Genomic DNA, 17,172 nt, shown 5'->3' with positions numbered 1-17,172 from the left:
AGGGGGCAACAAATGTTCTTTTGTTTTATTTCTGATGTCCAATTTGGAGAAGGAGCAGAGAGTGCAGCACCATGAGAAGGAGATTTCCCGAAGCCGGATTCCCCGTTTGATTCTTCGGCCCCATCTGCCTCGGCAACAGCACCAAGTGTCCCCAGCCTCTGAGTCTCCCTTCTCGGAGGAAGAGAGCAGAGAGTTCAACCCCAGCAGCTCTGGGCGCTCAGCGAGGACCATTAGCAGCAACAGCTTCTGCTCAGGTACAGTACCCGCGGGAATGAAGGCAGGAAGTGTGTACATTGCCCGGCATTGTAAATGCATCTGGAATGGGCCCCTTAGAGTCTAGGACTGGACGTTTGTTATTAGGATGAATGATATGAGGTTGCATCTTTTTGGCTGTTTTGACCTACGAACACAGCAGTTTCAAATGGTTCAACCTAATGAAATTTCAGACCTGTTTTTATATGTTATTCTAGTTGATAATTTACTATGTGAAATCTAACTCCTTGCTTCTATGACTGTTTGTAAAATGTATTCCTTCATTAAATCTGGAAAAAGTAGCTTACATTTTATACTAGCAATCTTTGTAAGCCTGTGTACTTCTGTTAATGGAATCCTCAAAGATAAAGCAAATCCTAATGAATGAGGTCAGGATCAAAGTGGTTTATTTCCCAGGACCAGCCTGACCTTGTATTTTAGAGGGAAAGAGCACAGGCTTTGTAACCTTACAGGCCTGGGCCGGAATCCCTGGCCTTTCTACCCCTTACAAGCTGTGTGACCTTGGGCAAGTCGCTTAATCTCCTTAAGCCTCAGTTGTTACATCCATAAAATGGGATGATAATACCTACCTTGTAGAGTAGCCGAGAGGTTGAGAGAGACCATGTACCTAAGTATATTCCTAGTGCAGGTCCTGGCCTGTAGAGGTGCTTAATATATGATGTTTCTTAATACAAAGAACATATGTCAGTTTCGATACATGTTTGAGGAAGTTTCCTTAGAGTTGTGAGTATATTTGGTAAAGGCATAAATCTCTTCCTGGAGGTGCCACCGTTACCTCTTGACGGAGCCTATTATACAAGCCTATTGAGAAGTATTAGGAATTTGGGTAAAATTTAAAGGAGTGACTGTCTTATGATTCATGAAGAATGTTTCACAGAGGATAATTTTTAGAATTTATTTAGGGAAAATGTAATTTGAAGGTTAACACATGCATGAAAAGGGACATATGAATCAAGGTGCTATGATTAATGCCCTAATTTAGCAGGATACAATATTCCATTGTATTTAGTATTGGTGATTACATTTTCAGGGATTTTAAAAGTGTAGCTTTAGGGCTTCCCTGGTGGCGCAGTGGTTGAGAGTCCGCCTGCCAATGCAGGGGACACGGGTTCGTGCCCCGGTCCGGGAGGATCCCACATGCCGCGGAGCAGCTGGGCCTGTGAGCATGGCCACTGAGCCTGCACGTCCGGAGCCTGTGCTCTGCAGCGGGAGAGGCCACAACAGTGAGAGGCCCGTGTACCACAAAAAAAAAAAAAATGTAGCTTTAGATTTATTATATACTTTCACAAAATAATTCCACCCAATGCATAAGTTGTATATTAGAAATACTGTGCTGCTTATTTTTGTATTTTTTTCTCTACAATGCTTCAGATTCTCTACTTGGTTTTGAAAAAATTCTATCAAAGTATTATATTTTAAAACGTGTTGCTGAATCCAGTGTAAAATGGAAACCCACTGATGGTTTGCTTGACACTCTCCCAGGAAGAAAGAAAAAGGAAAACTGCTGGAGCAGTTGAGATTCCAAAAACCCAGAGTCGTATTTGCAGAATGTAATGCTGTTTACTTTCACTCCATTTTGGAGTTCAAGAATCACTCTGGTTGAATGTGGATGAACCCAGGGGAATATCATTTCACACTGACACGGCTTTGTTTACATAACTCAATTCCACATTTATTCCTGAAATTCTCTCCACATAATCATTCTCTCTCTGACTGACTTCACGGTGAGCAGTGTTACCAGCAAAAAAGAAAAAGTTGGTCAAAACAAAAGAAAAATCCCCAAATAGATCTTAGAAAATATATTTGGCAAACAAATAAAATTGTTAATTTTGTCCATGAATCATTCTTTCCAAGACCCATTTCCTGGATCAACCCTCCTTCCCAGGAGACCTGTCTCCCACTAAGGCCATAATGCTGTACCTGAAAATTGAAAGTAGATATTGATCCTTCTGCCATTAACTAGTTGAGAATTGAGTGGCAGAAGCATCTAATGATGGGTGTCTATAAACCTACCTTTCGATCTTTAGCCTTGAACCCTGCCTCTAGATAGGACTCCCTCTGTTCCTGGGTCTCATCTTCCTGCTTGGCTATTCCCCAAGGTTTGGGTTGATGCCTTGTCATTCTTTGCTTTCCTTTCCTAAGAGCCCTGGTAAAGCCCCATGACGGCTTTTGAGTGCTGTGCTGACTAAATTTGACAGGAGCGAGGTCTTTGGGGGGCATGTTAATGATGCTTTAGGAGGTCAGTTTGTGGATGGGAAATAAATGGGTTTAGTACTGTGGGAGTATTAAAGCTGCAGGCAATGAGGTAGAGACTGTAAAACATGTCCAACCAGCAGGGGGAAATAGCTGGTTTTAGTCCAGCCACTTCAACACTGAAGCTGCAATACGTGTTGGTTATCATGGCAGTTAGGTCAGAGACCAAGGTACATGCAAATCTTAAAACTACCATCCTCTGCTAGAATGAAACCCAGATAATTTAGAGATGTCTGCTGCTGCTGTAACTTCATAACCTTACTGTGATTGTGGTGCATTCGTTTGTTTTCTTTATAAATCATCACATTCACTAATGTGAAAGAGGGCATGAAGCGTTAGAGGGGTTCTTACAATCTGATAGTGAAATTAGAGACGATGATGTTACTCAAACACAATGCAATTTAATTTGAAAATTACAGTTTTAAAACTGCAAACTGGAGTCTTTCCCTAAATCTGTATCAAAGGCTGTATTAATTGTGAAGAGCATCAAATGTCCTAAGATATTCAGTTTTTAAAAGAAGGATAATTCATTGAGTTTACATAAGTTAACTTTACTTATTATAAAGGACTATCCTTTATTTTGAGAGACTGGCTTTCCTATCATTTATATTATAACAAAAAAATCCAAATAGTTGTTGGAGTTGTACTTCAGCAAAATAAATGACAACTCTATGTTGAAATGGCCTCCACCCTCACCCTCATGTTTTTCCTTTAAGTTTTACTGGTTTGTGAAATTAAAAGCCCGGGCGCTACTTTCAGAGTGACCTGTCCGTTTTTACCTGCTTTTCCTCCCTCCCTCCACTGCCTTCTTCTCCCTTTCCTTCCCACGGGAGCCTTGAGAGGAACATTTAATGATTTGATATTCTATGTGCTAATTTGTATGTTGTCTCTATCTCATTTCAGAGGGAAGAAGCTGTATGTGACCTTTTGCAATTCATTGAGGGCGTGTCCCCAGAGCTTTTCTTTTAATAGCTTATTAGCAGAATTTCTCTGAAGAGATGCATATGTTTTGTGCATTTCATCAGCACGTTTCATTTTGCACTTGGACGTCATTCTCCTGTTAAAAGAGTCTATTCCTTACAACTTGTACTGGGTCTTAGTCACTATGACCTCAGGTCGGCACAGCTAAGCTTATATTGTATTGGAGACCAGGCCCTATTTTGTGTGCATGGCAAGGTAAACACTGTACGTTCTTAATGAATGTTAACTAATGCTTTCTTAGGAAAAAAAAAAAGAATACATAAGGAAGTACAGTTACTAACAAGTTAATAGAAAAAAAAAAAAAACACCCTGCTTTCATGTCCTCTCTTTTATTTTTAGTCAGTCTATTTTTTTAACCAATATTTTGGCATCAAATCACCCTATCTCTCTTCTCTCTCACTCCCCTCCCCATGTTTCCTGTTTTAACATGCCCACGAGAAGTGATAAAACCCCATTTGTGATTTGTGTTCTGGGTGTGGCCCATTGAATCTAGGCCTCTGTGCATTTTTCTCCCCGTTTTGTGTTGGTAGTGCATTGTGTTTGCGTGTTTGTGTTTGCGTGTTTGTCGTGCCACAACTCCAGCCTCTATTAGAAAAGCTAATGACCTGGGCAAGTCAGTCACATACAGCAGTCATCTGACGCGGTTAGCAGCGTGACATACATTTCTTTTTGCTCAGATGAGGCAATAATTACCCCTTAGAACTAGGAGGCAGATGGATTGCTGGGTTTTAGGCTAGTTCTCCTTGGGGTGCCTTGTAAACATGGCAGGTGGGGGAAATGATGCATATAGTGCACTGATGGTTTTATGGGAGACCAGTGATTTCCCTGAGTTATATCCATGTTTCTAATGTGCACGCACATACACAGTCAAGTTTATGACTTAACCCATTAAGAAACATGTACCAGGGCTTCCCTGGTGGCGCAGTGGTCGAGAGTCCGCCTGCCGATGCAGGGGACACGGGTTCGTGCCCCGGTCCAGGAGGGTCCCACATGCCGCGGAGCGGCTGGGCCCGTGAGCCATAGCCGCTGAGCCTGCGTGTCCGGAGGCTGTGCTCCGCAACGGGAGAGGCCACAACAGTGAGAGGCCCGCGTACCGCAAAAAAAAAAAAAAAAAGAAAGAAACATGTACCAGATCAATCAGGTGAACAGACAGAATCCAAGATTCTTCACAGTCTAATCCTGAGTAGGGTGTTTGCAGAAAGTACTTTGGTAGTTACAGTGGCCGAGGAGGAATCCTTCTTTGAGTGCCAGTGACCTAGAGGTAATCATTGTTGCTGTTTGTGGGGAGAACAATTACGGCAAATTATAACCTGACTAGTGCCCCGGCATGATAATGCCTCCAAAAATTTGCCTGGCCTTGCCAAACAGAAATATTTCTGCTATGCTTTTGTCCAGTTGAGGAAACTTGGCATCTGGATAGAGTAAGCCTTTGAACATAATGATCAGAATTGAGATGAACTGATTGGAGTGAGCTGCAGTACTGAATTACACTATAGGTGAATGACTGCCAACATGCTGTGAAGAAAAAAAACAAAAACCCTAAGAATTTAGTACCATTTTAATGAGCGTGGGACCTAGGCACTGTTGCATAATATATATTTCAAGTGCTTAGCTGCCTCAGTGTCAGAAATAAATACCCAATGAAATAGGTTACAAATGAAGGGCACACAATGTTTCTTTGAGGATGTGGTAACTGCAATCGGGGACAAGAGCAAAATTTTTGACATTTAATAAAAAAATTACTTAGCAATGGGAACAGTAAAAGATAATCGTGTTGGGGGCTTCCCTGATGGCGTAGTGGTTGAGAGTCCGCCTGCCGATGCAGGGGACACGGGTTCGTGCCCCGGTCGGGGAGGATCCCACATGCCGCGGAGCGGCTGGGCCCGTGAGCCATGGCCGCTGAGCCTGCGCGTCCGGAGCCTGTGTTTCACAACAGGAGAGGCCACAACAGTGAGAGGCCCGCATACCGAAAAAAAAAAAAATGTATTACGCAATAAGCATCTATTCAGTGCCTCCTAAGGATCAGGCTAAGGCTACAAAGATGAATAAAACACAGGGATTGGAAAAATCAATTATTTTACTGCCTTAACCCTGACACCAAAATAAATGGGATGCCACATCTTTGGATGTGTTTCCCACACAGCTGACTTTATCTCACTGATTTTGTGTCTGGTCCCTCTTACCCACACCCACTCCACACATACTCCTTCCTTGTCACTTGAGTTTGTTGCTCCATTTATTATCTGCATTGGCCTCTCACATTTCATAAGCCCAAGGGTTCAAAGAAGTAGCATTCATTAGTGTGGTGTAGTAGATAAACATGAGCCTTGGCATCAGCAGACCTGAGTTAAAAGCATGAATTGAGATTAGAAAGGTGGGCAGGGCCAGGTCAGGAACGGCTTTGTTTGCCGTGTGAAAAACTTGACCCCCGACATCCAGGATCTATACAGGAACTGGACCAGTAACGTAAAGAGTGAGGCCACCTGGATAGATGACAATAGAATTAGAGTCTAGAACCGGACAGTGTGTGCCCCTTCTAACAATATTCAGAATTCTTAAAATTCAGCTTTTTTTTTCTCTTACTATCTGGGCCGAATAGCACGCATAAGTAGTTGGATATGGCACACGGGCTGCCATTTTGCAATTGCTAAACATCTTCCAGAACCAGTGAAGGGTTGTCTGGTTTATGACTAGATTTATAATTCAGAAAAATCTTTCTAATCACATGTTGGAGAGTGGATAGGAGGAAACAGGGAGTGACGGGGAGGAACGTGCCTGGTCTGAAGGCCATTGTGGTGACAGTCTAAGTGAAAAATGATAAAGTAATATGTGTGAGGGTGGGCCCCAGAACATATGTGTCTGAATCACCAATTACAAGTGGAATGGTGTCTAAATTTCCATTGGACGAACCCAAATGGAGGAGCAGGACTGGGGAGAAGGATGAGTCTGGTGAATGAGTTCAGATTAGGATTTGTTGCATTTGAGATAAAGGTCTGGAGCTGTGAAGAGAAGTCAGAGATGTTGGTAGCTGAAGTGAAGGGACTTGATGATACAGGTTACCCCACTGTCTTAAAGTAGAACAGCCTAGGAAACCTTTTGTAAGCAGAAATGACATAGAGTGAAGAAGCAGTCACCTTAGGACACGTCTTGCTAACGGATGCCCAAAATAAGGTAAAGCACAGACGCAACAGACACAGTTCAAAGCTCTGGCAGCTTGATGCTGAGATGCCGAGTGTAGTTCCTGGAGGACCAGCTCTGTGGCCACACTCACGGCTCGGGCCGCACGCTACCTCTACAACAGATCGATACAAAACAGATGCTGAATGCTATTTTCGATACTTGGGTTTTTTCATAAATGCAAACATTCTCTTCAGATTTCTTTCGGTTATCGAAAACAATGCGAATGTAGATCTTTCCTGAAAGTGAAAAGCAAACTTTTTTTTGTAAAGCAAACTTTCTAAATATGGGGGATGGCTGTCATTACCAAAGGGGAGAACATGGAGGAAGAAAGTTAGAGGACCCTGGCTAGAACTCTGAGATAAAATGAGAGGACGCAGAAAAAGGACACCGAGGCATCTGAGAACAAGCAATAGAGGGGGAGGAGGTGAGCCAGGAGTGACCGTGTCTCCAATCCCAAAGGACGAGTGCGTTCCCAGAAGAAAGCAGCCAACAGGTTCAGATGTCGGTCGCAGCAAGAGTAAGTAAGGTGTGTATGTAAAAGTGCTCAAGGATGAGACCTCTAGGTTATCAGGGATCTTAGGCAGAAACAGTCCCAGAAAACTGTGGGGATGGACTCCAGATTGCACCAGGCTGAGATGTGAATGGGAGGTACAAAATAGGGTGTAGACAACTTTTTTTAAAAGCTTAACAGGGATGGGAAAGAGGGAATAGAATAAAAACAAGGGTTGCATTTAAAGTAAAGATAGGGTGTTTATCAAATCACAGACATTTTGATAAAGTTTTTAGGCTGAGGGAAAATAGACAAGAAAAAAGAGAGAGAGAGACTGAAAATAGTAGAGAAGTGATAACTTTGTAATAAGACCAAGGTAGACCAAGAAAGACACATATGGGAAGAAAATAAAGGCCTGAGGTGAATATAGGTAAGTTTATTCATAGGTCAGGGTAGGTAGCTGAAGGATACATTTCACAGTCTAGGTTAGGTGCTTCTTCTTTATGCTTCCTCTATCAGACTGCGTGACCTGGTTTGAAATTTTCATATTTAGTTACCTGACTCTCCAGTAGACTGTAAGCTCCATGAAGGTAGGAACACTATAGTTCCTTGCACTATACCTGACACACAGCGGTTGCTTAATGAGTATTTATTGGAATTTGGTAGAAGGTATAATTAGGAGAACAGGACAAGTGAAATATTTTCATTCATTTGTTGCATTGAGAGCAGGATACTTAGTTGCTGGGGAAGTAAAACAACTAGAATGGTACCCAGTACTCAATGTAATAGGTTTATTCAGTGAAGGAAACATTCCTGTCCAGAGGAGTTCAGCGTCTCCAAATGTCAAAAAGAGTCATTTGTGTAACAGGACCATGCCTCCAGTGCTGTGGTAGCTAGAAGAGAGCTCTCTTGCTAAGAAAATCAGAAAATACCCCACTCAAGAGTTGGTACTCGGAAGCCAGGAGAAAAACAGCAGCCCAGTTTATTTTTTATTTGTTTACTTTTTTGTGTGTATATGTAAGTGTGAGATGTGTGTGTGAGGTGCATGTGTGTGTGTGATTGGTGTGTGTGTGTGTGTGTGTGGATATGTCATGAGTGATATACATGTGTATGAGTGTATATGAGTGTGTTAGGTGTGCACACGCTTTGTGTGTCTGGTGGTGGGAGAACTGGCAGGTTTGGGTATCAGCAAAGCTTTCTGGAGGAAGTGATGCCTGAGCTCTGTTTATCCAACTCTAATCAGGCTTTCCTCCTATTGCACTGAAGTGACACCTGCCAAGTTCTCCGTGCCCTCCACCAAATCTTACGGTGGATTCTTTGTCTTCACCTCTTCATCCCCCCTGAATTCCCATCTCAGTAAATGGCACCCGCTTCATCTAGATAACAGCAGTCCGGTTTAGAGTCAAGAAGGAATTCGGCACAAAACCACATACCCACGTTTCCCAGGACTCAACTTGACCCTGGCCACCACCCCGCCCCACCGCCCAGGTGGATTTTACTCTGAGAAACCCCAGGGGAGATGCATGCACTTGGGGTCCACAAGGCTGCTGGGCGTGCCTGTATTGTAAGGTGGCTTTGCTGGTGTCTGCTCACAGTAACCGCCCTAAACCTCCGCTGCTGTCGGGCTTGGACAGTGGCATCTCCTGCTTTGGAGACCCAGTCCAACCCCTCATCTGCCGGAGCCGAGATCCTGCCCAGCTGCTCTGCGCATTGCTGGATGTTCGTGGTGCCCGCCCTCCACTCGCTGCCCGGGTTGCACTGCTCTGGCTCCAGGAAGCCAGTCGTGTTGGGCTGACTGCTCCCACTTTTGAGGGAACCCAAACCAAACTTCCCAGTGCCCATGACGGGGGCTTGCCCAGCACTCACGCCCATCCCCTGGAAACCTGTCCCCCAGCTTTTCCCTGCTCCGTGTGAATTTTCACAGGACGCCTCCTCTTTCCTGGCTGGCTCCATCTTATTCTCTCCTCTTTAGTGTGGGAGTCCCTGAAGGTAGGATTCATCTTAGACGCTGACCCAATTCTCAGAATTCTTGAGACCCTGTGGACCTTAACCTGCCCTTCTATGTATTCTGAGGTGTTTGTGAGGATTATCTTTTCCTTAATGCTAATTATTATATGTTTTCAGCTCAAAATGAATAACCATGTGCAAACACATATGTCAGAGTGGATGTAATCACATTTGTAGGATTTATCTTGATTTGCTTTTTGCCAAAGTGAGATCATGCTGTACTGACCTGTGACCCTTTCTGTTTATTTAAGTAAATATTTACTGAACTCCTGTTGTGGGCAAGGTGCTATCCTAGGAGCTGAACTAGAGGGATGAACAACCCTGATAGGACTCCTGACCTCCAGGAATGTGTATTCCAGGCAGTCCCTGTACCTGTCACTGCTTGTCAGTACATGGAAGTGCCCCCATTCATTGTAATGACAGCTCGTATTCCACTGTTTGCAGGGCCTTCATTTATTCAGCCATTCTTCTGTGGATGGACGTTTCATCTCTGAGGCTAACTTTCAAAATTCAGAACTTCATTTTGTGAATGTCACTGGAACTAACTTGTTCCTGAACGTATTACTTTCTCTCTCTCTTTTCTTTCTTTGTACCTTTTCTTTAAAGTGGAGTAAATACCATGCTTCACATATATTCCCTAAAACAATTCCTTTCTTTCCAAATAGAAAACAATTGACATGTAGCAATTACACAAACTGTATATAATAAGTATTGTTTTTTCCTTAATGTTCTTTAACATTTCTCCATTTTTATGCCTTACTCCATCTTGACAAGCACTATCTTCAAATTCTCCATGTGAGAAAAAATAGAAGGAAGGGGGAAAGGATTTACATTGCTGCAAAAGAGCTCACTGTAATTCAGGTGTCCTACAAGCGGTTTGCAGTTTCCTTCTTACAAGGTTCTCAAGAGATCAAGAGATAGCTTCTTGGTGTCTGTCTCTGTGTCTCTATTCTTTCCTTCCTACCTTCCAGCTCGCCTCCCTCCCTCTCCCCTTCTCCCTCTCTGCTATCTTCTCCCAACAAGGAACCTTAAAAAAAACAAATCTTTATAAAGGTATGGCTTAGAAACTGCAAATAAACTCATATTACTAAGGAGAGGGAAGATCAGAAGTATTAGTTAACATCCCTGTTTTGGAAAGATCATAACCCTGTGAAAGAAAGAGGAGGAGAAATAAAAGCTCGCGAGACAGAAGAATTCCCCATCCCCCTGCTGGGGCTCACCTGTCTCCTGGCAGTGACTGAGCCACCCAGGTTCCCAATTTCAGCATCGGCTGCTCCCTCACCCAAACTCCTAGATAATGTGTCATTATACTACATTGACTATTTGGACCAAGATATTTTCCCCTCCAAATTGCTCCTGTGGTTGCTCATACAAATCAGACAACTTGGCTCTTGGTAGAAAACCAAGTAGAGGCCCTTGTTTGAGAGACAGCACGAGTCCTGTGAAGAAATGGACCTGCCTCACCTCACTTCACTTCACGTGCTCCTTTGCTGCCGAGTGCTGCACCAGAATGACTTTTATGGGAGCACTCAAGGCTCCAAAATAGCTCAGAAATCCCGGGAATGTTTATAGGGGAAATGATTACTTTGTCTCCAAGAAACCAGGGAAACGTTCATTAAATAATTTCTCAGTTCTCCACTTGGTTTTCATAGACGTGGCTTGCATGTCTTCGTGGAGGTGCTTCGTTCCAATTCCTGTAACAAGCTCACCTCCATCGGCACACACATACACTCGTGTTTACACATCCTTCAGAGAAATTAAGTTCCCTTTGACCCCTCGTCACCTTGCACCTGCCATCTTATTTCCCTGCTGCTTTTCACAAGCAAAACTTCTCCAAAATCCTATCTCCGTAATTTGCCCTTGTCAGGCATCTGAGTGAGCACGTTGGCGAATCTGACGTTCTCTTGTCTGTCCTCATTTTCCTTGATTTCCCAGCAGCACTCAACATGGTTGAACAAGGTTCTTTCTTAGGAAAGATATTCCTCCTTGGCTCCTAAGGTCCCACCCTCTGAGGGTCTTTGTTAGCTCCACCCCATCCCTTCCCCCCTTACAGTGTCAGGTGCCTCAGTCTTCAGCCCTGCTCTTTTCCTGCCCTCCCCAAGGGCTCAAATCTTTAAATTCCTCACTTGTAGGATGGTGACGCTCCCCGAACTGACCTCTCCTCTGAGCTTTAGGCTCGCATATCCAACTGCCTACTTGATATCTCCAGTGTCCTGGTTAATTTGTGTCTCAGATTTAACGTATCAAAACCAGAATTCTTAGTTTCACCCCCCACAAACTCATAAACCCATTTTTCTCCAAACTCAGAAGTGACCACCATATTCTCCATTGCTGAAGCAAAGAACCTAGAAGGTATTCTTGACCCCTTCCTACTTTTCATTGTCATATCTTTTTTTTTTTTTTTTTTTTTTTTTGCGGTATGCAGGCTTCTCACTGTTGTGGCCTCTCCCGTTGCGGAGCACAGGCTCCGGACGCGCAGGCTCAGCGGCCATGGCTCACGGGCCCAGCCGCTCCGCGGCATGTGGGATCTACCCGGACCGGGGCACGAACCCGTGTCCCCTGCATCGGCAGGCGGACTCTCAACCACTGCGCCACCAGGGAAGCCCTCATTATCATATCTTAATGCTTCCAATTATGTTTCCAAAATGTATCCCCAATCCATCTCCTTTTCTCAATTTTTACTACTACCACCCCAAACCACTGTCATCTCTCATTTCTACTATGACAGTGGTCTCCACGTGGGCTTATTGCTTCTAAGCCTTCATTCCTAAAGGGACCACACAGCATAGGGGTTAAGAAGGAGCCTCTGGAGTTAGCCTCTTTGGATTCATATCCACAGCTTACTGTGGCCTCAGGGAGGTGGCTTAAGCTCTAGTGCTGGTTTTGTATGCCTATCTTATTAGTGTCTGTCTCAAAGAGATTAAGTTAATTACATGCGTTAAGTAAGTGTTTAGTATTCTAAACATACCTGGTACTTAGTAGACACTCAATAAATATTAGCAAGAGATAACATCACTAATTCAGTCTGTTCTCCACAGACCAATCATGGTCATCTGCTGCTTAATGCACACGATGGCTTCCATTGCACTGGAGATTAATGCAGGTTTCCTGCCTATAATCCTGCACATGCTCAGACTTCCACCTGCCTTCAGCCTCATCATCAATTCTCTGCCCTCAGCTTTCCGGGCCTCTTCTCAGTTTCCTCAATGCACCAAACTCCTTGTTCCCTCTTCCTGGACTTTTCTCTTCCCTGCCTTTTCCAGGATTGGTTCCTTCTCATTTTTTTGGTCTCAATTCAAATTACCTCTTCAGGACCTTCCATGACAACCTGCCTAATGAAGTACCTTCCTACCTCCCACCCAGTTAGTCTCTATAATATCACCCAGTTTGTTTCATTAACAGTACATCACAATCAAAATTTCTTCTCTATGTGTTTTGTTACTTCTTCATTAACTGTCTCCACCACTAGAATGTGAACTCCTTGAAGACAAGGATCTTAGAGTCTTGGTCATCATTACATTTCTAATATCTTGAAGACTATCTGGCACACAATAGGAAATCAGTAATCATTTGTGGGAAGGATGGATGGATGGATGGATGAATGAGATTCTTACACTTCAACACTGGCAATTGTGTAGTGTCACACTGTATAATACTAAAGCAAAATTAGTGTGGAGCCTTGTAGACTTGTGAATTCTCACTCCAAAAAGATGCCAAAATTAGGTGAAGGAATAGAAGTTCAAATTTTGCTACTGAAAGCCCAGAATGCAAAATTATCTGAATGGCATGCATTAAATGGTTACTGTGTTGAAGCAAAAACTGGAAACAACTAGAGTTTCTTGCCTCAAATTTTGTGGTCTGTTTATGATGGGATGGCTTCTTTCTAACAGCTTCCTTTGTCTGTTTTTAATTTGAGCACTCCCAGAATTTCTGCTCTTTCCTCTTGGAACAAACATAGGTAGGAAAATTTAGAAAACAGTTAGCTTGTGGTGGTGAGAGAAACAAGGACTTTACAGTCAGACAAACCTGAGTTTGAATCTTTGGGTCCATACCTTAGTAGCTGTGTGGCTGGATTTGTTAACCTCTCTGAGCCTCAGTTTTTCCACCTATAAAAATGAGAAAAAATTAGTATCCTTGCCACATGATAGCTACTTAATAAATGTTACTTTTCTTACCTACCTACATCCTTTCAGAGCACTGAATGATTTGTAGTAAGAATTTCACAGGGTTCAGATTAACCATGAGTTTAAGCTATCTGTCTCCATTGGACTATCTTAAAAAATGTCAGTGTCTGGAGCAGTAAGACTAGTAACACCTATAACAGTGTCTGGCATGTAGTAGATACTCAGTAAATATTTGTTGAATGGATGAATAAATAGTCTGTAAACACTTTTGTCATTCATGAGAATCAACTAGATTTCTATGTAGTTTTAAAGTAATGTTTCCTTAAAATAGAAATGATTCTTCCTCCAAATTATGCAACTGAACATTGAACAGCATCAAACCATAACTGAATGTTTCAAGACATTATGGCACAAAACCACGTTTTCTTCTGCCTGATGTTATTTTTAAGTATGTCTTTTGGAATTTTTTAGTTCAGCATTTTGGAAAACAAATGAGCTCTGAGATCTAAATTCAGAAGTGAACCAGAAGTTCTAGAGATGTTTCTTGGACTTTGAAGAAATATTTTATATGTAATCTTTAAGTTACAAGGAAGTTGAAGTAGGAACTTGGTCGTCATAATTGCCACCAAATGTGTTGGATGGCACTGGTTGTTAGACACTTTAGTTAAATATCAGGAAATTATATGACACACACACACTTTGGGCAATCCTAATATTTTAAAATGTGGATTAAAAATATATATATATATACAAATGTATATATGTGTGTGTATATATATATTCACTTTGCAAAAAATATTCATTGCTTTCAAAATTTTATCAGAAAAGCATTTCAAAGTAATATGGACAGGATACATTTCCTAAAAATTCAGAAAATAATAATAGTACAGTTAACATCTAACCTTACACTGCATTTTAAAATGAATTCCAGATGGATTTGATATAATAAAAACTGAAATTATAAAAATCTAAAAGAAAGTGTAGGTAATAGTTCATTGATCTTGGAGTTAATAAGAAGGACATTCTAAGCATTAAAGCATTGGAAGAAATCACAAAGGAAAATATGGAGAGATTTGACAGCTAGAAATTAGAAAAGGTTGGTTGTCAAGAACATTATAAACTAAAAGCAAACAAACTTGGTGAAATATGCCAAAGGGCTATGCCTTTCATATATAAGGATTTTTTACAGATCAATAAGAATTCCTTAACACCTTAATAGAAAAGCTGTCAGAGGACATGAACAATACATAGGATAAGTGTAAAAATAAAAGGCCAGCAAACATATGAAGGACATTAAGCCTCACTGATAATTAAATACATGCAAACTAAAACATCAGAAATACACTTTGCATTATTAACTTGGCAAAAATGCAAACAAACTAGTATTCATTATTGGCAGGAATTTAATAAGTAGGATACTCTCATACAGTATAATAGGAATATAAATTGCCTCAAATTTCTCGGAAGTCTTAGTAATCCATTTTTAGAGATATGTTCTATGAGATAATAAAAATTTTGACAAGAGATTTATCTGTAAAATGTTGTGTTAAAGCAATTTCAATAATAGAAAATTGGAAACATCCTAAAATACCCTACAAGAAGGAATTGATTTTTAGAAACACTGTGTTCCTATTTTAAATAGTTACTTATTTAAAATAATGTTTTTGAGAAATTAAATAAAACACTTTGACACTTTTAAAAACATACCCAAAGAAGAGAGAATACTACAATGAACACCAATAAGCTGCTTGTCCACTTTATCCAGATTAATAGCAAGATTCTGTCATATTTGCTACATCTATCCCTTTTTCTCTTTTACTTTGCTGAAGCATTTTAAAGCATATATCCAGACATCATGTTATTTCATGTCTACCTACATACCTCAGCATGCTTTCTTTAAAAAAATGGACATTTTCTTACATAATCACAGTGCCATTTTCATTACTAACATAACTTAACAAGGAATTTAACATAATTCCTTGGTACGCTAGAGAACACTGAAACTACTAGCCCTAGTTGTCTCAAAAGTGCCTGTTTGCTTCCTCATGGTATCATTTAACCCAGAGACCAGCAAACTTTTTCTGAAAAGGACCAGCTAGGAAATATTTTCAGCTTTGCTGGCCAGATGATCTCTGTTGTAATTATTCACCTTTGTGCTTGAAAGCCACAGTTGACACTATGTAAAGTATTGGGCTGTGTTCCAATAACATTTGATTTACAAAAGCAGGCAGCTGACAGTATTTGGCCTGCAGGCTGCAGTTTGCCAACCCCTGATTTAACCCATTACTGTTCTCCATCTATTTTATAAGATGGACATTAGTTTTAAAGCTTGATTAGATTCAGGGACAGTTTTTTGTGGCAAGAATGTGGAGAATGCTGTGTGCTTCATCTCACATCCCATCAGAAGGTATATAATGTCTGTTACCCCACTGTCAGCTATGCTAAGAATACTCAGTTGGTACAAATGGGTAAGGCTTGGTCCCTCTACTGCAGACTCTCCATCAGCCTTTTGTCTGATGGTTTCATCCATTATGTTTGTTGCCTAAATCAAGTATTTCATTATAAATAATTGCAAAATACAGTTGACCCTTTAACAACATGCGTTTGAAGTGTGTGGGCCCATTTATACTCAGATTTTTTTTTTTTTTTTTTTTTTTTTTGCGGTACGCGGGCCTCTCACTGCTGTGGCCTCTCCCGTTGCGGAGCACAGGCTCCGGACGCGCAGGCTCAGCGGCCATGGCTCACGGGCCCAGCCGCTCCGCAGCATGTGGGATCCTCCCGGACTGGGGCACGAACCCGTGTCCCCTGCATCGGCAGACGGACTCTCAACCACTGCGCCACCAGGGAAGCCCAATACTCAGATTTTTAAAAATAGAGATATACTACAGTCCTACATGATCTACTGTTTGTTGAATCCTTGGGTATAGAACCACATATGTGGTGGGCCACTGCTAAGTTACATGTGGGTTTTCGACTGCATGGAGGTTAGCACCCCTAACCCGCATGTTGTTCAAGGGTCAACTGTAGTAATTTTCTGCTATTCCATCTACTTTCATTAACCAGAATGCTTCTGTAAGGGAGAACTTTCCAATATCAGTGAGCGATTTAAGTTATCCTGAAATACAGTTTGTGCAGTAACATTTTCTACAATCAGGATATATGTTAATCCTTTCTTTCCTTTTAATTGCCAAATTTCAATATAAAGAATTGGCCCCTGGGTCACTTCCAAAGATTTCCAGTGGGTTGGGATTTTGGGGGAGTTGAAAGGGCCTTTCTTTTTTTAGTTTTGTTTTATATTACTATGAACTCATAGATCTTTAAAGTATATCCAATGATTATCAGTCATTTGCATTTATTATTCTTTTTGATGCTCAAATTATTCCATCTTTGGCCAGTGGGGCGCCCCTTTGTGTTGGCTACTGTTAGTCTTAATAGCTTCTTTCTTTCTAGCCTGACAAATTCCAGGGAGAAATTTTTGATAACAGAGTGATGAAACTATAATGTATGTTGAAATTTTAACAAAACAAAGAGCAAGCAAGCAAGTAAATCATATGTATAAAAAATCAGTAAGAAGTATGCCAAATAGTTAAATATTTTTTCTGGGCAGTACAATTATAGGAAAATATTATTCCCCCACTCCTTTTTTTTTTTTTTTTTTTTTTACTTATTTGTACTTTTCTGTAGTCTACATCTTCTGCATTAAAGATTATTACTTTTATAATTTAAAGATCTGTTAAAATTTTTAAACCCAACAGAAGGTTTTCTTTAATTTAGCAAGTTTCTTTAGTGCATTTAAAATAAGATACAAATTATCTTAAAAGATACTTATACACACTTTTTTCAGAATTATAAGTAGAGTCATTT

At 41.3% G+C, this 17,172-nt stretch overlaps 1 protein-coding gene across 4 annotated transcripts in view; it reads left to right on the top strand.

Annotated features, from left to right (window-relative positions):
* The window catches only part of SYBU (syntabulin), a gene marked incomplete at its 5' end in the record, with an annotated part of 70,530 nt that overhangs the window by 1,777 nt on the left and 51,581 nt on the right, over positions 1-17,172 (top strand). For 3 of the 4 annotated variants that reach the window (XM_079722316.1, XM_079722318.1, XM_079722317.1), the window contains one exon: positions 50-254. In XM_079722316.1, coding sequence (XP_079578442.1) covers positions 50-254 — 205 coding nt within the window. The remainder of the gene's footprint in view (positions 1-49; positions 255-17,172) is intronic. The other variant, XM_079722319.1, reaches the window with a different exon arrangement.

This window comes from Hyperoodon ampullatus (assembly GCF_949752795.1).
Source record: "Hyperoodon ampullatus genome assembly, chromosome: 17".
Lineage (NCBI taxonomy): Eukaryota > Metazoa > Chordata > Mammalia > Artiodactyla > Ziphiidae > Hyperoodon > Hyperoodon ampullatus.
This window is presented reverse-complemented; position numbering and strand designations above follow the sequence as displayed.